This window comes from Larimichthys crocea, chromosome XX (assembly GCF_000972845.2).
Source record: "Larimichthys crocea isolate SSNF chromosome XX, L_crocea_2.0, whole genome shotgun sequence".
In the NCBI taxonomy this organism is placed as follows: domain Eukaryota; kingdom Metazoa; phylum Chordata; class Actinopteri; family Sciaenidae; genus Larimichthys; species Larimichthys crocea.
Window position 1 is genome coordinate 16,729,650 of NC_040030.1, and position 20,542 is coordinate 16,750,191.

General features: G+C 47.1%; 1 protein-coding gene across 2 annotated transcripts in view; it reads right to left on the reverse strand.

Annotated features, from left to right (window-relative positions):
* jph3b (junctophilin 3b) overlaps positions 1–20,542 on the reverse strand; it is a 48,624-nt gene that overhangs the window by 7,876 nt on the left and 20,206 nt on the right. Inside the window, exons 4-6 of one of the 2 annotated variants that reach the window (XR_003461278.1) lie at positions 14,050–14,174; positions 10,610–11,592; positions 2,832–3,551 (exon numbers count right to left, since the gene is read on the reverse strand). Coding sequence is in view for 1 of the 2 variants with exons in the window: in XM_019258079.2 (XP_019113624.1) it covers positions 3,471–3,551; positions 10,610–11,592; positions 14,050–14,174 (1,189 nt within the window). In the remaining variant the exon portion in view is untranslated. Of the gene's footprint in view, positions 1–2,081; positions 3,552–10,609; positions 11,593–14,049; positions 14,175–20,542 lie in introns of those variants that run through there. The other variant, XM_019258079.2, reaches the window with a different exon arrangement.

Genomic DNA, 20,542 nt, shown 5'->3' on the forward strand with positions numbered 1-20,542 from the left:
CACCATCGTCCTTCGTCTCGTCTGCGCGTGATGACCGCCCTGTACTGCTTCTCACCTCCAACGATGGAGGTATCATCAGAGACTTCTGAGTGTACAGGGTGGAGACATCAGACTCATAAATACTAATCTGTATATTCTAGTTTATTTCTGTGATAGAACTAATTCTGATTAACTTGATGCTTTTATTTTGTAGTTCACATGTAGGACCAGAAGATGGCATCAGACGTCCACGTTTAAAACCTCCATCAGACTCCACCTGATGCAGCAGGAGGCCTGCGCTGACGAAGGTGGTGTTACATCCACCGTGACACCTAAAAACATCACGACGCGTGAGCGTAACGTGGATTAACGCTCATCTCTAGTGTCCTCCGTCCTCCCTCTCATTGAGGACGTCGGTCCCTAGAGGTAAACCCCGCCTCCAAACACACACACACACACACACACACACCCCGCCTCTGATGCTGACGGAGGACAATTCGGTTAGGGTTGCTATGGTAACCGTACCACTCCCTCCATCCTCCCTCCCTCCGTCACATCAGGGATGCTGCCTCACGTACGTTTAAAAGTATTAAAACACAACACAAAGAAACGAGAGTCAGGAGTCGTTTTCTTTCAAACACTTTCATTATTTTCTCCACATAACTCAAAAACGAAAAGTAAAATTCCCAGAAACAGAAAGAAAGAAAGAAAGAAAGAAAGAAAGAAAGAAAGAAAGAAAGAAAGAAAGAAAGAAAGAAGAGTCAAACTATAGAGAGAGAGCTTGGCATGCTGTAGCATGCTGCGGACTAACAGGGGTTGGCGCAGGGCATCGTCACCAGGCTGATGGCGTACAGCGGAGCTTCAGTCTGGGACCCGAAATGAAAACATGTTCTGCCTCTGGTCGGGGGTTTGGGTCGGGTTTGGGTTGCAGGCACATTAGACTGTACTCTTGTAATAACGTGGGGGGGAAACACCAGAAATGAGTCGAGTGTGGGTTCCGATCCGTAGTTTGAGAAACGCTGTTGGACAAAAACAACAACCAAAAAGAGAGAGAGAGCAGAGAGGCCTACCTGACCCTCCCACCCCCCTGCTGGATGTTGTTACCAATGGCAACAGGCTTCAACCATCCCATCACGTGGAAGAAGGAGGATGCAAACACACACACACACACACACACACACAGTGTCCTCACTGGACTATAAAAATAGACAACTTGTGATCTGTATTTGTGACTCTGTCTGTCCGTCATTCGAAGAAATGGAGATGTTACAGTAAAACCCCGACGACTGCTCGCTTCTGCAATCCTGTTAAAGCAACACTGTGAAACTTTCCTCTGATGAACATCTGTGACCTCCTGTTGATCCACTCTGACCTGTGATCAGGTGAACGGTGTCTCTGTCATTCGTACGTCTGTTCTCACACTATGTAACTTTGGGCTCCGGGTCGGGAGAAGTACGTAACGCTTTACGGCACTAAGTCACACAGCAGCAACTATTTCACTGATTCTGGTGAAACTGGATCATATTTTATGGAGGAAATGTTTTCTGGTTTTCCCTCTGATGTCCTCCGGCTGCTCCGCCTCAACTCTCTGTGATTTACAGAGTTTATGATGGACAGTGAAGTAAACTGCTGACAGCTGTAGCTGCTGTTAGCCAGTGTCGTGCCAGAACCGGAGCTTGGCAATATGTAAGTCAGTATCATGGATCACGTCAGCTGCAGCTATAAATAACTTATCCACTCCAAGGGAGTCTGGACGAATGAGCTGACGTTAGCTACCCAAGACTGGATTTTGATACGTTAGCTTTGACTTTGGACTCTGTGTTGTGGTGGTTGCCGGACTTCAACGTTAACTGTCTGTTAGCAAAGGAGATTTGGACCAGAGTCTGACGAGCAGACAACGTAACCAGGCTCAGCAGCTTCTATGGACATAATGGCAGAGGAGAAGAGAGTGAAGAGGACGCTGACGGAGGAAGCTAAGAAGAGAAAAGGAGAGAGTGAGCGAGCAAGAAGCCGCCGGACAAGAGTAAATGTGGGACTGACTTTTAGTGGTTGGTGAGAGCTTGGTGAAATAAAAGGCTGAAAGACAGACGCCGAGCTGGGCTGACTGCTGCTGGACTAGGCAGTGATATCAGCTGCTGCTGGGGACCTGGATGATGATTGGCTGCTGGCAAAGTCGCCGACTCGAGTCAAATACTCGAGTACAGCTGAATATAGTTACCACAGCAGGATTACACAGCGTTGCTTTAAACAGGATACTTGGAGGCTTCGGCTGGTTTGATTGAACCCATCAAAGATCAAGAATAGTCCATAAATAAAAACGTCTGGACTCTTCTCAGCTGCTCCCGTTGAAACTTAACGTGTCGCATGTGCTTCTGAAGCTTCGTCACCTTCAGATTCAAACGCACGACTAAGATATTACAGTACGTATGCATGCATCGTTGTACTTTTATCAATTTGCGCTACAAAAGCAAGGCAAGTGGCGACTACTGTTTTTTTTTTTCTTTTCAGACATCTTGCAAGTATAGTATAAAAGACGTAGTCTTCAAGTCAAGTTTCGAGAGCAGCAGCTGATTTACCGACGTGATTCCCGCTGCAGGTTTCTGCAGCATTACCTCGCAAAGCCTCTTGCCAGTGGTAGAGTAGGCGCAGGGTTTTTTTTTGCCAGGGATGATCTGTCGTGAACTAACACCAACTCAGAGGAAGCTCCATCCTCTGACTGGTGTGTGTGGAGGTGGGAGAGAGTAGGAGGCAGAGATGGAGAGAGAGCGGCTGACAGCTGATGCTAGTAGGCTCGATGTGGACGAGCAGCGACTGCGTCCTCGTGAGACGCTCTTGTAAAGTTCATGAAAGACCACACACACACACACTGCTGGAAAAAGACTCATTTACACACATGCACGCTGCAAACATACGGTGTATACAGCATGCACGCACACTTATTCTCCTTCCCGTCGCGAGATGAAGAGTGAGAGAGAGAGAGAGGACGGATGAGCGACGCCGTCCATCGGTAACAACAACCCCGGCAGGCGGAGGAACTAAAGAGGCAGGGGTTATATAAAGAGAGAGAGAGAGAGAGAGAGAGGGTGGAGGAGGGGGTTACAAAATAAAGAATATATCCATCATCAACATATTGTACATGAGAGAAAATGTTAATAAATAAATTAGAAGTTACAAATCTGTTGAAAACTATGATTTGAAGATGAAAAAGTCTGTCTGGTCAGTCCTGTCTGCAGACAGTGGAAGCAGCTCTCGTGGCCAGACGTTTGAGTCCAAACGTGAGCTCACTTCAAGTCCACTTTCTGGACTGAGAGAGGCTGAACCCGTCCTTTTCGTCTCCTCACCTCCTCAGCCTCTTTGGTCCTCTCCTTTAGCCGTGTTGCAGTCCCCTCTTGGCGGGAAAAAGGAGCAGCAGATTCGTAATACTCGTATGAATTTATAGTTGTTGTTGTTGTTGTAGCATAGATAGGCTGACTCTGAAAGCGGTGCTGTCTTTAAATAAAAAAGTGGATAAACAAAATAGCCACTCCGATGTTGAGCAGGATCACCATGACGACGAGGATAGAGCTGTAGGCCTGCGTGGGAGAGAGAGAGAGGAGAGAGTGTCATGATAATACAAACACATGTACACACAGTCATCCCTGTCACAGCTGCTCACTAACGTGTCAATAAATTCAGCAGAAAGGGAAGAAACCTCCAAACCAACCTGTGCGTCACAGGAGGCGCTTTGACACAGTTTGACCCACGAGGTCCCGTCAAGGGACCAAACCGCTGTTTAATATCAATGTCTGTGATGTCTGACTTTCTGCAGGTAAATCAAGCAACAGGCCTACGGTAGCCCAGAACGGACAAACTGTTTGACAGGAAGCCAGACACAGAAACAACACAGAGGATCCGGTGGATTTTCAAAATAAAACATCTCCGTGCAAACTGACAGTCGTAAAAACAGACAGAAGAGAAACAAATAAAGTACGTAGCATGTTTAGAAGAACGTGAACCAGGAAAATGAGCAAATCTGAGCGAGTAAACAAAGTGTGGAGCAGTGGCGTCACTAGGCCTATTTTAGGGGGGCTTCAGTTTTATTATTATTTTTATTTATTAAATTTTTTTTTCACAAAAAAATGCCTATTTATGCAATACAAAGTGGCCAGAATATGAGTTTAAACCAATAATCATATAAACTGTCATTATTCACTTAAATATGATCATAAATCTCATTTCATCGGGTACGGTAGAGAGAGCCCCTTCAGTGCGTCATTATACAATCCATTCCACTTTTTCATATAGAGAACGCCCACATCACTGAAATTCCAGTCCATGTTTTCCATGCGACCCTGCTCACTGCCGCTTGCGTGTTTACCTCTGAAGTACACAGAGCCGAACCTCACAGCGGCAAGAGCAGAGCGCGAACGCATGGGTGAAGGATGGACATTAGAGCCTTTTTCAAGAAAGTAAGCATTCATCACTGCTGGTAGTAACACTTAGCTAACAGCAGAGTTATGAAACACTTGCCCTCTTCATTTTGTGCAGGTATGTACGGCACCTGCAATTGTTTTTATTTGTATTTTAGCACAATTTAACTGGTGTTGTTTAGCTGGTAAAGCAGCTGAAGGTGTATGGAGGCGTCATCGTCTTAGATTAATCAATCGATTGACAAAGCTTTAATTGGTGCTCTGAAAAAATTTTTGGCTTTAACTTTTCTCCTCTGTGGGCTAAGCCACCCCAGTTTCTTAAACCTAGTGACGTCCCTGGTGTGGAGGTAGAAACGCTGCTGTTGGGTTTGAAGTCGAGGACAGACCAAAACAGCGTGACAGAGACGAGCTCGGTGGAGTTTCAGGGTGAGACTGTTAGAAGTCACTGAACAAAGCTGGAGCCAGGGCATGATCAGCTAGCTTAGGAAACACGTAAGAAGGACAGGTTTTAACCAAGCGGCAACCGGAAACCGCAGTTCCTCTAACGTCCACTTGAGGCTGGCTCCAGAAGTGAGTCAGTCTCCATAAGTCCCCATGTTCCACAGCAGAAATAAACATGTTTACAGCCTGGTACAAAAAACAGTTTTGGTCTCTGTAGCTAATTTCAGCTTCCTCCTCACAGCTAATTTAAACATAAGCAAAGACGTGGATCATCGGCGGACCTGACGACCTGAGCTGAATTTATTAACTCCAACCAGGGCTTACTGAGGTTGTGTGTAAAGGATATCGTGGCTACGAGGCATCAGTCCGGACACTAATGTCATTAAGACAGTTCTGTAAAGATGAATATAATAAAGAAGCATGTGAAGAGACAATAAGATGTCCCAGGATTGAACCCTGAGGAACTCCTTGAGGGAAAAAAACGTTGAAGAGCTGAACTGCTAACCCACGTCCTCAGACGTCCAATAATTACTGACAGAGTCACTTTCCACTGTACCAAACCTTCTTAGAAACACATCTGCCTTAAGATAAATAACAATCCTGTGTCGGGGAAGCCCACCGTGTCTGACAGCGTGAGGCGGCGTCATGCTCGATGACACTTCAGCAGATGCTTGGTGATAACCTGGGTCGTGCGGGTGAAGGCCGGTCGCCCTGACCGCCTGTCCACACTGGGTAAATATGTGAAAGCGTACACGGGATATTCATCATTTATTTTCGATGCAGCACGTTTTTTTTTTCTTGCTTGAAAGCGACATGTTTGAACATGGAGTGTATTTAGGTCTGAAGACCTTTTAATGCTTTTAATTAAGTCTACCTCTAAAATAATCTGAACAATAGTTGCAGTGGGAGAAGAGAAAATGGGACTGTGAGTAACACTACGCTCTTAAAATTAAGCAACACACTGTTGTAAATGAATCTGTCTGGGGTGGCTGCTAACGAGGTTTCTGACGATCAATCCACTGTGATCTGTGTCACAGATGATTAACAGACCGGGGTAACATTTGTCTGTTTCATAAGAAAATAAGCGCCTGAGTTTCTATTTTTAGTTGATTAGTGAACAATCAGATTATTTTTTAGTCTATTTATTTCATTAGTGCCGATAGAGGATGATCGTTTACAACACACCACAGGGAAGCGACGTCTGTTCTACAAGTTCTACAAAGTTTCAGAGATGCTAAATACAAAAATTAGTCCGGGACTCTGAGGTGACTAAATCTAGTTTTGTCCATCCATTGCATGTAGTGGGGGACAGCAGCCAACAAGCTATGATGAACCCGCCGTACTCTACCTGTCCACCACTATGCAATGGATCGGTGCCGGATCCTGTATGACAGATTCAGACTAAATACAGCACTGCTAGGAGAAAACTCTGAGCAATACGTGGCCATTCTAGTCAAGGTTTCAAACTCTACCGGCTCCGCCACGGTCCGGTTCAGAAGTGGGCACCTTGAGCTGACAGGAAGCCAAACACAGAAACAGCATAGAGAATCCGGTGGATTTTCAAAATAAAACACCCCGTGCAATCTTCCGTTTGTAAAAACAGAAACAAATGAAGTACGTAGCATATTTAGAAGAACATGAACCAGGAAAATGACCCAATCTGAGCAAGTAAACAAAGTGTGCAGGGATAAACGCTTCTGAAACGCTCCTGGTGGGTTTGAAGTCGATGCAGGACGGAACAAAACAGCGTCGCATCCGCAACGCGCCAGAGACCATTCATTTGAGTGCATCCGTTCTGTCTGCAACAGGCGCTCAGAAAAACGCAGCGACCTGCATCGTGGAAGTTGAAGCCATATCCAACTTTTGCCGAGCAGTGGTTGAGCGACACAGACAGTGAATGAGATGAGAGGGAGCGCCGAAGAATCGTCCAAATAAAAAGTTATTTTCTGATTGTTTCACTGCAACACCTGATCTGGTCTGAACAGGAACAGGACTGCTTTTTGTCGCCACGACGAGGGAATCTCTGCAACGATTGGCTAAGGTTGTAGAAAGGTTGTTGTAAGAAGGTGAGGAGATGAGTGTTATGTGTCCACCTCCACACCCCGGGACTATAAAATCACTTATTTTGGCTTCGACTCTCTTTTATGCCTCAAACTTTTCCTACGAATCAAAGACACGGGATCTGATAATGAGAGCGCAGTCAGAGACAGAGAGGACAAACACTGAGCCCCCGAGCGAGTAACCTTGGTCTGCTTTCTGATCCTCATCTGAAGTTTGAAGCTGAAAATAAAATATCACCAGCGTGTCGCCTTTTATCATGTCAGGAAATACTGCAAAAGTATCTCTCCCACGCAGAAACCAAAGGCTGTATGCGAACAGTACAACAGTACGGCAGATCCTGGTTATCGGGCTGCACCATCGTGTCTTAAAGAGCTCATAGTTCCTTATAGAACACTGCTGGTTCCTCGTGGTTCCTTTAATCTCCAAAACAATCTCCCATTTTGGGTTGAAGTCAGAACCAGAACTTCCTGCAGCTCACTCTACCCGTTGAACCACCTGTTTGTATTTTTCGAGTCGATCAAGTTGATCTCATCTCATTTTGTTTGTCGTTTTTCCGTCGTCACGTCATTTTGTTGTTGTTGTTGTTGTTGTACCGCTGAGGGCTCGGCCGCCTGGGGACGCGTCTTCATGAGGCGTTTGTTCCTGTAAATACGAGCCTGTGGGACGCTCGGAGGTTCAGTTCTGTGTTCCATGATGACGACGGACCGGTTGATGTCTCGGAGTGGACGCGGAGGTGCAGAGCTATTTTTGGGGGGGAACGGATGTTTCACGGTGTACCGGATACAGTAAAAGAAGTCTGAGGGTTGTTTGGTGTGTTTGCGTTACGCGTTTTTGTGTTGCAATGACAGAAAAGTTTGATTATTGTGTGTGTGTGTGTGTGTGTGTGTGTGTGTGTGTGTGTGTGTGTGTGTGTGTGTGTGTGTCAGAGCAGCCCCGGTGTTCCCGTGGTGTTTGCAGCGTTCCCTGTGTGTGATAGTATCTGTGTGTGCTGTGAACCACCTTACACAAATCTCATTTGCTTCTCTGCGGCTGCAAACACACACACACACACACACACACACACACACACACACACCCTACCTCCACCCACCCACCCCTTTGTCACTGACACACACCCACCGATTGGCTGCCGTTGATGCAAGGCATAAGCTGTTCCCTAGCAACAGAGCGCTGGTTAACCAATAGGGGACCTTCTGTGAGGAAGGGGCTCGGTTTGCCAGTCTGCTGTTACTAAGGTGCAGCGAGGACCGCCGGGTTCTCTCACTGTGTGTGTGTGTGTGTGTGTGTGTGTGTGTGTGTGTGTTTTCATGTTGAGTAGCAGGTAGCAGCAGCAGACGCTAAGCTACAAAATAGCCGACTAGTGCCGGAGTCACATCACGCTGCTGCAGACAAATCTGTGTTAAACACACACACACACACACACACACACACACACACACACACACATGTGTTTGTACATGTGTGTGTGTGTGTGTTTCACTTGCTGCTGACTCTCCTGTGGTTTCATTAGCTAATGCTGTGACTGTATTATCATGCAGGATTAGCATGGTCGGGCCGTCCACCAGCCTGAGACGAGACGTACACACACACACACATATATATATATATATATATATGTGTGTGTTTATCCATCCCTGCTCGCTCATAGTTTCTTTATTTCACAAGGTTAAGCCTCGTGCCTCTTATCTTAACTATGTGGGATAACATTGTGTTATGTCACCGGGGGGGAGTATCCTCATGACACTGAGCAACAATCCTTTTAGTCAAATCAATGTGTGGCAGTGACACGACAGATATGACAATGCACAATGCAGAACAGATACAGATACGCTGTCCGGGCCGAGCAGAGACGCGACTGAAATTTAAAGCTGCTGCATATTTTTAATAATTTCCTCTGATAAACTGACGTCTGTGACCTCCTGTTGCCCACACTGACCTGTGTCAGCTGAACGGTGTCTCTTGTCATTCGTACGTCTGTTCTCACACTATGTAACTTTGGGCTCGGGTCGGGAGAAGTACGTAACGCTTACGGCACTAAGTCACACAGCAGAGCACTATTTCACTGATTCTGGTGAACTGGATCATTTTATGGAGGAAATGTTTTCTGGTTTTCCCTCTGATGTCCTCGGCTGCTCCGCCTCAACTCTCTGTGATTTACAGAGTTTATGATGGACAGTGAAGTAACTGCTGACGCTTGTAGCTGCTGTTAGCTCATGTTAGCTCAGTCTGTTAGCTGCTGTTAGCTCAGTCTGTTAGCTGCCGTTAGCTCATGTTAGCTCAGTTTGTTAGCTGCTGTTAGCTCATGTTAGCTCAGTCTGTTAGCTGCTGTTAGCTCAGTCTGTTAGCTGCGGTTAGCTCATGTTAGCTCAGTCTGTTAGCTGCTGTTAGCTCATGTTACCTTATGTTACCGTCACCCAGGGCCGGTCTTAGCTATGGGCAATGTGGGCTGCCGCCCAGGGTGCATTCTCCGTGGGGGGCGCACGAGCGCCCGAAAAAGAAAAAAACCTCGCGAATTTTCGATACCGGGTGTGGGGCCAGGGTTACCGGGGCGCAAATGTGGCCAGGACCGGCGCTGCCGTCACCGCTTCCAGGGTCCCGACTATCCAATCCACGGGATCCAATCTGAAGATCAACTTTATTTACTTGTGACTCGATTACTGTACCGCCCTCCTGACGGGCCTCCCAGCCTGCACAGTAAAAACTCTTCAGATGAGAACGTGGAGGCTCGCCTGCTCTTCGATCATGGAGCTCCTCTGTCGACCTGTAGCAGCCACATTAAACTCAGATCTCTAACACTGACTACAAAGCAGTCTGCGGTTCTTGATCGTCCTCATACAGACAGATGTTACCTCCTCCTGGCTCTGCCACCTGTACGCTCAGGACAGTCCAAACTTTTCTGTCTGTTGTTCCCCGTTGGTGGAACGTCCTACCAGTTCCTACAGATCAGGGGCGTCCCTCTCTACCTTCACAGACCTCCTGAAGACCTCCAGCTCTTCAGAGAGGACCTCCTCTACAACACTACCAACAACTCTTGAACTCTGGACCTCAGACACCTTCGTCCCCGTCCCTCCTCCAGTGCATCATCTTGGTTCACCTACATTGGTGTGGTTGGTCTTTGTAACTTCTGCAGTAGTGTGGGGACTAAAAAATGAAATATAATTGTCACACTAACTTTGGCATGTTGGCCGTCGTTTAATCTCAGTTGTTAAAATAATTAACCCATCAGGTTAATTTGTGTAGATACAGTGATGTGGAAAGTCCATTAGACATAATATTACAGTGGTTCATTAGTCTTAACAACACAAACAGTCGGACGGGTTTTAAAGTAGCCTTTAGTTCAACTATATTTCATTTAACTTCATCTGAACATGGAGAGGATTCTTTGCTCTAATGGACTCTAATGACACAGCAGTGTTGGTCGGGCAGTGAGCAATTACCTTATTATTATTATGAACGGGGAAATTAGCTACAGAGACCAAAACTGTTTTTTGTACCAGGCTGTAAACATGTTTATTTCTGCTGTGAAGTTGGACATTTGGACATGGGGACTTATGGAGACTGACTCACTTCTGGAGCCAGCCTCAGGTGGACGTTAGAGGAACTGCAGGTTTTAGCTTCACTTCACAGCCAAGTAACTAAATAGTAACGTGACGTGAGTATCCGTCACTCCCTGACTCTGTTGTCTCAGCGTTTAATAAGTGTTGTGTTTGCGTTCTTACCGTGTTGCCCTTGCTCTGTGTGAGGCTGAGGTCCTGCTGCTCCGGGGTGATGGGTGAGGACTTCAGAGGGGGGGAGAGGGTGAGGTCCCGACGTAGAGGCCGTGAATCCATCTTTTCCCCCGCTCTGTCCGCCTTGTGTGAGTCTTTAGCCCCGTCCTTCCCCTCTCGTCCCTCCCTCCCGTCACGGTTCTTATGCCGCTGACGCTGCACGGCGTGCGAGCGCCCCTCTCCGTGAGCGTGACTGTGACCGTGCCTCTCCCCCCCGTGCCCATGGGACTTGTGGGTAGTGGAGTCTCTGGGCTGTAAAGGCTTCATCTCCATCTCGTAATTGCTAATTTTCTCCTCGTCCTGCTCCAGCAGCCGGCCTCCCCTCCCGTGCACGCCCCTGTGCCCGGACGTCCACGAGGCGGACGAGGATGACTCCGTCCACCTGTCCCCTCTGGCCTGTCTGTGATTGGATGATCCGTGCTCCCGGGACTTGTGATTGGAGGAACTGTGTTTGTGTCCATTGGTCCGGCTCGCTCCTCGTCCACTGACCCCACCTCCTCCACCTTTTGATAACATTCCTCTCCTCTTGTCTTCGCTCCAGCTGTTGGCCCGTGAGTACTCCCCCTTTCCTCCTTCACCTCCACCACCACCGCTTCCTCCCTCCATCAACACCTGGATCTCCGTCTGCCCTCCTCCCCCACCTTTCTCACCCCTTTCTCCTCCGTCCTTCCCTCTGTCGCTGTGGTCCACGGCGCTCTGCCGGTGGAAGCGGGCACTCTTGCTGCGCTGGGACGGCCGTGCGGGTGGAGGCGGAGTGTGGGGCGGTGAGGACGAAGGGGGGCTGAGGTCCGGCGTTGCGGCGTCGTTGGAGGGGTCATCGGAGGCCGCGCTCTTCACGTAGAGGTCGGGGCTGTCGGCGGTGCCGGCGCTACTCGAGAGCCCCTCGCCCTCCACCTCGCTGGACACCTGACGTTTAGGACGCTGCACCTCCATGCCTGCAAAAGATGGAAGGATGAACAATTTTACAACATTGTGTCATTTGTCAAGCTGCTGCCGAATGTAGCTGCTGTTAGCTAATCTTAGCCGAGCTGCCCGGACTGTGAGCTCAGAACACCGGGGGAGTGAAGAAGAGCAGGTTTACAGGAATACTGTTAGGGGGTGGAGCCGGTGTCATGCCAGAACCAGAGCAGGGCACCAAAGAAGTTGGTACCGTGGCTCACGTTAGCCGACTCCATTTCGAAGCTAACGTTAGCTCCTGTTGCACACTGTCTGTTAGCAAAGGCTCAGCAGCCTCTACGGACATAATGGCAGAGGAGAAGAGAGTGAAGAGGACGCTGACGGAGGAAGCTACGAAGAGAAAAGGAGAGAGTGAGCGAGCAAGAAGCCGCCGGACAAGAGTAAATGTGGGACTGACTTTTAGTGGTTGGTGAGAGCTTGGTGAAATAAAAGGCTGAAAGACAGACGCCGAGCTGGGCTGACTGCTGCTGGACTAGGCAGTGAGATCAGCTGCTGCTGGGGACCTGGATGATGTTTGGCTGTTAGAAAAGTTGTCGACTCGCTAGTTCAGAAGTAATCAGAACAAATACTCGAGTACAGCTCAGGTACACACCAATGTCCAGGATGTACGTATCAACATGTCAGCTGCCGAGAGCTGAAGAAATGGCAAAAGAACAATCTCAAGTGTCATGTCAGGTGTGTGTGTGTGTGTGTGTGTGTGTGTGTTTTGGGTGGGAGTGTGTGTGTGTGTGTGTTTTGGGTGGGAGTGTACATTGCATGTCATGAAGTCTGTGTGTCGTTCATGTTCTCGTGGGTTGGATACCTGCAGTGCCGTACAGGTGTGAGTGACAGCAGCACAAACACAAAGCTGGAGGGTGGTTTACACTGACCTTTATCACCAACCCACACACACATTTTATATGTTCATGCATGCGTGCACTCACGTGTTGTTGCGTATGTGTTTGCTCAGCTGAGTTCGTAGATGCAGTATGTATTCAGACTGAACTCTCTATCCATGAGCAAGCACTTAGCGACAGTGGTGAGGAAAAACTTCCTTTAAGAGGCAGAAACTTGAGCACGAGCCGACCAGTATTTGTGTACTCATGAGGGAAACTCTAGCGTGCCACAGATGGGGGGGTCCCTGTAAGGACAGTGTAAAATTGTAGAGTGTTATGGGGACACTGACTTTTCTTCTTGAGATACAGAGCAGCTGTATGTTTGTGTTAAGGAAAGCAGACGCCATTCTGGTTGTCTCACTCACAGATATAGAAACACAGATACCGTGTTTGTGATTTGAAGACGCAGACTTCACTAGAAAATCGACTGTAACTACTGACAGTACATAATATGGACGATGTATCCATGACACCTCCCCACAGGTTTCTGAAAAGCTGTTGGTGCTCAGTGTGGTGGCTCTGGCTGCTGCCATGTTGTTAGTTTTGCCTCGGATTTGTAGGCAGGACTACAAATATGGCGCCGGACAACACACTGAGCTTCACAACGCTGTTTCAGAAACCTGTGGGTGACATCTCCAAACACTGTCAATTCTTTATACTGTCACTCTCCTGAGGGCATATAGACGAGTACGAGAACAGCTTCTTCATGTCGTGACAAGTGTACTGAAAAATCGCCCATTGTCCAAGATAAACTAGAAAATGTCTACCCCGTCGCGCCCATACATTATTATTGACACTGCAGTAGAACAGAGACTTCAATAAAGTTAGTCAAAGGCAGCTTGAGGTTGCCGAGCAACCAGGGTCAGCTGCAGGTCAGAGCAATTATCTGCAGCTGTGCTCTGTCTGTGCGTGAGTGACTGCTGAGAGACACAGAAAATCTCTAAATGAAGCCCCTCCAACTAGTGGACACTAATGCCAAACGGTAGGTGGTATCAAAAAGCCCAAATGACCGTGAGCATCCTCATCTTGTCGACCATGTGAATGCTGAATTTCAGTGTGTGAAGTTAAAAAATGTGACCTGGGGAGAGAGAGAAAGAACAGGTGCCCCGTGCTCCTTTGGGAAATTTCTCCTCTCCAGTTTACATGGGAGTAGATGGGGCTGTCGGTGGGTGATCCTGGCGCATCAGTGCGTCTCCCGCCAAAACTATAAGCCTGACAGCTTCAGCAGTGATATCGCTGCGTAGCCCACGAATTTTCCTACGTTTCTATGTAGAAATATTTTCTGTAGAGTGACATTTGTGGCCACGAGAGCCGTTTGCAAATGTATTTTTTGACAAATGTTTCTCTCCCTCTCCACTCTAGCGATGATGTCACCCACTCTAGCTCTGGAACATTCTACCAATACACACCCATTGTAAACGTTGGTGTGGTTTTTGGTGATTTTTGGCAAAACCGTTTGGTGAAACTCTTAGAAAAGTCACAGCACAACATTCCCAGGCGAGCCGGTTGTTTTGATACCTTTTTTGTGTATAGTGTGAGTGGTGAGTTTGGTGTACTCACCATTTCCCGGGTGCTGGAAGGACGGGGAGAACTGCTTGGCCGTGACCCTCGCCATGCGACTCTCCTCTTGGGCTTTCTGAGCCGCTCCCACCGCCGCCTCCGCTTTACCCTGTGCGTGAGCCGTCCTGACAGACACAGAGATACAGAGCACAATAAATACATCAGACTTTGTCTTTATAATGAGCAAAGAATAGAAAGAGAATCACAGGCAGCGGCGTGTCCAGAACTAAAGCCTGTAAGAATAAAAGTATGGCAAGGTTGGAGGGAGATAAAGGGATTGAAAAGAACAGAACAGAATAGAAACACAGTGTCCAAAAACACAGTAACCGACCTTTTGTAACAATAAAAGTGCCAACAGTGCACAGTGGTATTTCAGTTTTTCACTGATATAGGGGTATTTGTGGTTGAGTTCACCTCCATTAACTTTGTATTGCCTTGTGGTGTTTATTGCCCAAAAGGGTTGATGGGATACCTTGTGCAGTTTGGAGCAGACCCTTTAAAGTTAAAGTTCAGGAAACTCTGCATATTCAGGGAAAAAACAGCTCCTGTTGTCCTTAAAAAACAAGTTTGTAACCTTTAATGTCCAAAACAAAACCAATAAATCTGACGAGAGGACACGAGTCAGAGTACAGGCACACTTTTTAAACTTTGTGTCCACGCTAACGGGACGTTTCTCTCAAAACAGTGACTGTGATTCGGAAGTTGCAGTTCCTCTAACGTCCACTTGAGGCTGGCTCCAGAAGTGAGTCAGTCTCCATAAGTCCCCATGTCCAAATGTCCAACTTCACAGCAGAAATAAACATGTTTACAGCCTGGTACAAAAAACAGTTTTGGTCTCTGTAGCTAATTTCCCCGTTCATGACAACTGTACTGAGCTAAGAAGTTAAGACAAGCACAATGAGTCTGGAAATGTGTGTGGACGATATAAAACCGTCAGATTCAGCCTGTGCATTCATTTCGGCGTGAAGCGCAGTGTGCTAACTTCCTGTAAACATACAAACGTCACTTATTATAGGAACGTGCAGCGAGCGCAGCCTCTTTCATATCATGTGTTCATCATGTGTTATCTGTTGTAAACAGCATGTAGGAATCAGCACATCACATGGTACCTCTGTGAGCTTTAAAATGTGTTTATTATTTATCCCACACCTCCCTCGCTCTTTCATTTATATCCTTCATCATCACGTCGTCCTTTCCACTCCATCCTTGCCTCACCTTCGTGTCCCCCTCTCTTTCTTCGAGGGGCTCTCGACCTCTCCATCCATCCCTCCCTTCCTTCTCTCTCTCTGGGCAGTAACAGTCTTGATGCAGTGTTGCATGTCGATGGATATTGATTTTTTTGATTTTTTTGTTGTTGCTCTGCCCGTCTCTGCACTCTCTGCCAGTGCTGCTATGCCAGGCCCACAGTATACCCAACACCACCATGCATGCTGGCCGGCTGTGGGGGAGGAGGTGAGGCGTAAGGAGACAAGAAGAAGAAGAAGAAGAAGAAGAAGAAGTATGTCTTCCTGTTTCACGTGACGTAATCACATGTCTGCTCGCACCTCACGGCACAACCAAGCAGCAACGTCTCGTCCACTTGAGGCTGGCTCCAGAAGTGAGTCAGTCTCCATAAGTCCCCATGTCCAAATGTCCAACTTCACAGCAGAAATAAACATGTTTACAGCCTGGTACAAAAAACAGTTTTGGTCTCTGTAGCTAATTTCCCCGTTCATGACAACTGTACTGAGGGTGAATTTATATACAACTCACCTGTTCACATTATATTAAGGCTTAAAGTTATGCAGGATTAAGAGCGTGGACGCTTTGATTGACAGGTAGGTGTCGTTATCAGTTATTATGTCCGCTGATATTTAGATAAGCTGTGAGGCTGAAGAACATGGCGCATGTTTTCTGCAGAAACCTGTGGGTGATGTCCATTCTTTACACTTTCATTGAGCACAACGGAAAAAATCTTTCCACCCTGTTTCTGCCTGTTCAATGGCGGCTTCTCGATTGCACAACACAACATCCTGCCCAGAAGAAGTAGGAACAGAGCTGAGAGAAGAGAAAGAGAGATGTGGCGGTGCGATAAAGGGAGGGAGGAGAGTGTGAGACAAAGAAGAGGGTGTTAAAAAGGTGTTAGGTGTTCAACGTCAATGAATCATGACCAGCTTAATCGCGAGACAGCGTAATCGTAGCGACACCCCGAAAGATTGACAACGTCTACGTTAAAGGAAAAGAAGCAGCAACATCTTCTTCATGACACGAAGGAACAGAAGGCCAAATCGTGATTTACAGACTTTATGATGAAAAGATTGGCAAGTAGAACTGAACTGACTCAGCCCCGGGATGCCAGGAGCCAGACCCGGCAAGAAAACCACCTCGACAGGCTGCTGTGTTCCCCGCTAGACTGCTGCTCGATCCCAGGACCTCTGATGGAGGGATGGTTTCTGTACTTTTACACTGATAACCTCATCTGGACCAGACTTTGAAGGACAAGAGGCGCTCTTTAAGTGACAGGAAAGACCAAGGTGGTTCGAATGAGGAGTGAAGAGTGCAGTTGTCCCAGATTCAACCCTTCTTGAAGAAAGACGACTGAGAACCTCCACGGACTGGACAGCTTCACGCCTCGTGGTTGCAACGACATGGTTTCATATGAAGCGTCACATACTGTACCCTCTGACAAAGGCGTATTGTCTTTAAGGACAGAGAGAGAGAGAACAGTGAGGCCAAAAGGACGAGAGGACAAAGAAGAGACACAGGAGAAGACAAACACGAGCACAGTGTGGAGCTGAGGACAGGAAGTCTAATCCAGGACTCATGCTAAGCTCTTCCATCATCTCTGTTATTACTCTGAACCAGCTGATGATGATGATGATGATTCATAGCTGAATATCTAACAGCTTTCGGCTTGCATCACTGCTGATAGTGTACATGTGTGTGTGTGTGTGTGTGTGTGTGTGTGTGTGTGTGTGTGTCGGGCTTTGCTGATGAAACGAGGTCACGGCGCTGCAGTGAATGGCTCCGTACACAAAGCACAGTGAGTCACTGGTGTGTTTATCTGCTACTAACTCAGCACAGGTAGCTCGATGCCACATCAGTTACATCAGCACGTGTGACAACAACGCACACACACACACGCACACACACACACACACACACACACAGATACAAATCCAGGATTTACTGTCACCTTTGACCTCACACGTCAGCATGAAGAAGATGGATCGAAGCAACATGATTTAGCAAAACACTGTGAGTGGATAGTTTAGCAGCTAACGTGACTTATGATACTAACTTATGTAGTGCCCAGCTCCTGTTCTGGCACGACACCGTCTCTGCTAACTATCAGCATTCACCTGTAAACCTCTTCTTCTTCTTCTTCTTCCTGGTGGTCCAAAACACCTGTGCTACAAACTCTAGCACTCCTCCAGTGCTCTGAGCTCACAGCCCGGCTAACAAACTGAGCTAACAGCAGCTAACAAACTGAGCTAACAGCAGCTAACAAACTGAGCTAACAGCAGCTAACAAACTAAGCTAAAAGCAGCTAACAAACTGAGCTAACAGCAGCTAACAAACTGAGCTAAGAGCAGCTAACATGAGCTAACAGCAGCTAACAGACTGAGCTAACAAACTAACAGCAGCTAACAGACTGAGCTAACATGAGCTAACATGAGCTAACAGACTGAGCTAACATGAGCTAACAGCAGCTACAGCTGTCAGCAGTTTACTTCACTGTCCATCATAAACTCTGTAAATCACAGAGAGTTGAGGCGGAGCAGCCGGAGGACATCAGAGGGAAAACCAGAAAACATTTCCTCCATAAAATATGATCCAGTTTCACCAGAATCAGTGAAATAGTTGCTGCTGTGTGACTTAGTGCCGTAAAGCGTTACGTACTTCTCCCGACCCGGAGCCCAAAGTTACATAGTGTGAGAACAGACGTACGAATGACAGAGACACCGTTCACCTGATCACAGGTCAGTGTGGGTCAACTGGGTTTTGAAAGTTACATAATGTTGCGTTCGGGGAAAGTTGGATGAAAACAGCCGCATCATCCTTGAACCAGATTTGCCGCTGTGCTTTCGTTTAGCCCTGAGATTATCTGCAGCAACTATCCTGTGACTGTGTTTCACCTCTCAGGGTTTCTCCTGGTGTTCCACAAGGAAATACCCTGCTGCTCTGTTCTGGGACACAGAGCGAGGGAGGGAGGCTGTCCTGTGCTGCTGTCTGAATCTGGGTTAGACATTTCTTCAGTGTGCATCACAAAGACAGAGGGCTGCTTTAAAGACCGGACTACAACTGTACCGTACTAGTTACGATTGTAATCGAGTGTTTTTGTTGGAGCAACCTGCCTCACCTGCCTGACCCGTCTGCACTGAACCAGACGTCCCTTCCTCCTCTGGCAACATTCAGCAGTGTGGCATGTTTAAAGTCAGACGATGTGAGCGTGGCTGTGCTGTACTGTGTGAGTACTTTTTGCATTGAGATCTGGGTTCATCTGCTTTAAGCGTGCATAAAGTGGCACCCTACTTTAAACAAGGACACTCTGTCCCTCCCCAAAAATAATTTAAGCCCCCCCTCTTGTGCATGAGCTCCTGCCCTCCAAATATCCGAGCACAATCCTCCTCCTCAGCGTACATTAGCTGAAGTTTGCATGCCCTTATTTTAAATGTTTTAACCTGTGGGTCCAAATTATAACTCAGCATTGTTCAAAACCTGCAGAACTTTTACGTGGAACCAACGTGGAACTGCAGTTCGGTACTTCCAGGGCGCACAGCAGCATCCAATGAGGTATCTACATCACTACATCTTATGAGAGCGACCAGGCGTCATTCAGCCGGACGCAGGTCAGCCGATGATCCACGTCCATGTGGGACGTCTTCAGATATCGACACCATCCAGACTTCTGTGGGCTCAAACTGACGGACTGATAGAAAGTGTTGAGTTCATGTTTCAGATGGTTTTTGGAAATCGTGGACGTTGTGTCCTCTGAGTTAAATTTACACTTTACCGACGTTTTGTCTAAAACACTGTCCAAGTCCAGATTGACTGACTTAACGTGTACGTTATAACTCTCCGTGTTTAAATTAGACACATGAAAGTATAAACACAGAATAACCTGTGTGTGTGTGTGTGTGTGTGTGTGTGTGTGTGTGTCTGTGTGTGTGAAACATCAGGACGGAGGCAGCTGTACTCGTCGTGGACCAGCTGGGTCGGCCTGTCAGCATTTTTTTTCAATATCATAATATTCCTCAGAGGCTTCAGCCGAGCATCGCGGCTACGCAAAGTCAAGTATCCTGCAGTCAGAATGACTTGACGTCTTTGTACAGCAACGTTTATAAGAAAGAACTTAAAACATGCCGGGTGGAGCTGAATGACACCTGGTTGCTCTGTAACAGCACCCACCTGTCAATCAAAGCGTCCACGCTCTTAACCCTGCATAACTTTAAGCCTTAATATAACCTGAACAGGTGAATTGTATATAAATTCACCCTCAGTACAGTTGTCATGAACGGGGAAATTAGCTACAGAGACCAAAACTGTTTTTTGTACCAGGCTGTAAACATGTTTATTTCTGCTGTGAAGTTGGACATTTGGACATGGGGACTTATGGAGACTGACTCACTTCTGGAGCCAGCCTCAAGTGGACGTTAGAGGTACTGCAGCTTTTGGCACTTCCACATCGGCTTCATTTACCAGCCACAGAGGTTGCTGCTTGGTTGTTAGCTTGTTTTAGCTAATTGTTAGCTTGTTTTAGCTCATTGTTAGCTTGTTTTAGCTTGTTTTAGCTTGTTGTTAGCTTGTTTTAGCTCGTTGTTAGCTTGTCGTTAGCTTGTTTTAGCTCGTTGTTAGCTTGTTTTAGCTCGTTGTTAGCTTATCGTTAGCTTGTTTTAGCTCATTGTTAGCTTGTTTTAGCTCATTGTTAGCTTATCGTTAGCTTGTTTTAGCTCATTGTTAGCTTGTTTTAGCTCGTTGTTAGCTTATCTTTAGCTTGTTGTTAGCTTGTTTTAGCTTGGTGCTAGCTTGTTTTAGCTTGTTGTTAGCTTGTTGTTAGCTTGTTTTAGCTCGTTGTTAGCTTATCGTTAGCTTGTTTTAGCTCGTTTTTAGCTTGTTGTTAGCTTATCGTTAGCTTGTTTTAGCTTGCTGTTAGCTTGTTTTAGCTTGTTGTTAGCTTGTCGTTAGCTTGCTGTTAGCTTGATTTAGCTTGTCGTCTGTCTTGTCTGAGGTCAGGTCACTTTTTCTGTGACGTGTTGGCGGCATCAGGTTGAGAATGAGCGAATAAATTCACAAAAACAAAGTTTGAACATTAGCTCTCTCTTTGTCTTTGCACTACATTCACTTGAACACAGGTCACTGCTAAAATCGGGGTTGTACAACCGAACAACACTGAGCGGCTCCATTCATAATGTGTGAGCGCAGGCGGCGTCGATCAGAATCAGGCTGCGCGGGTCACAAAGTTTGGGTGCTCGATGTCCGATGACGTTCGGCTCATCGCGGGTCTGCAAAA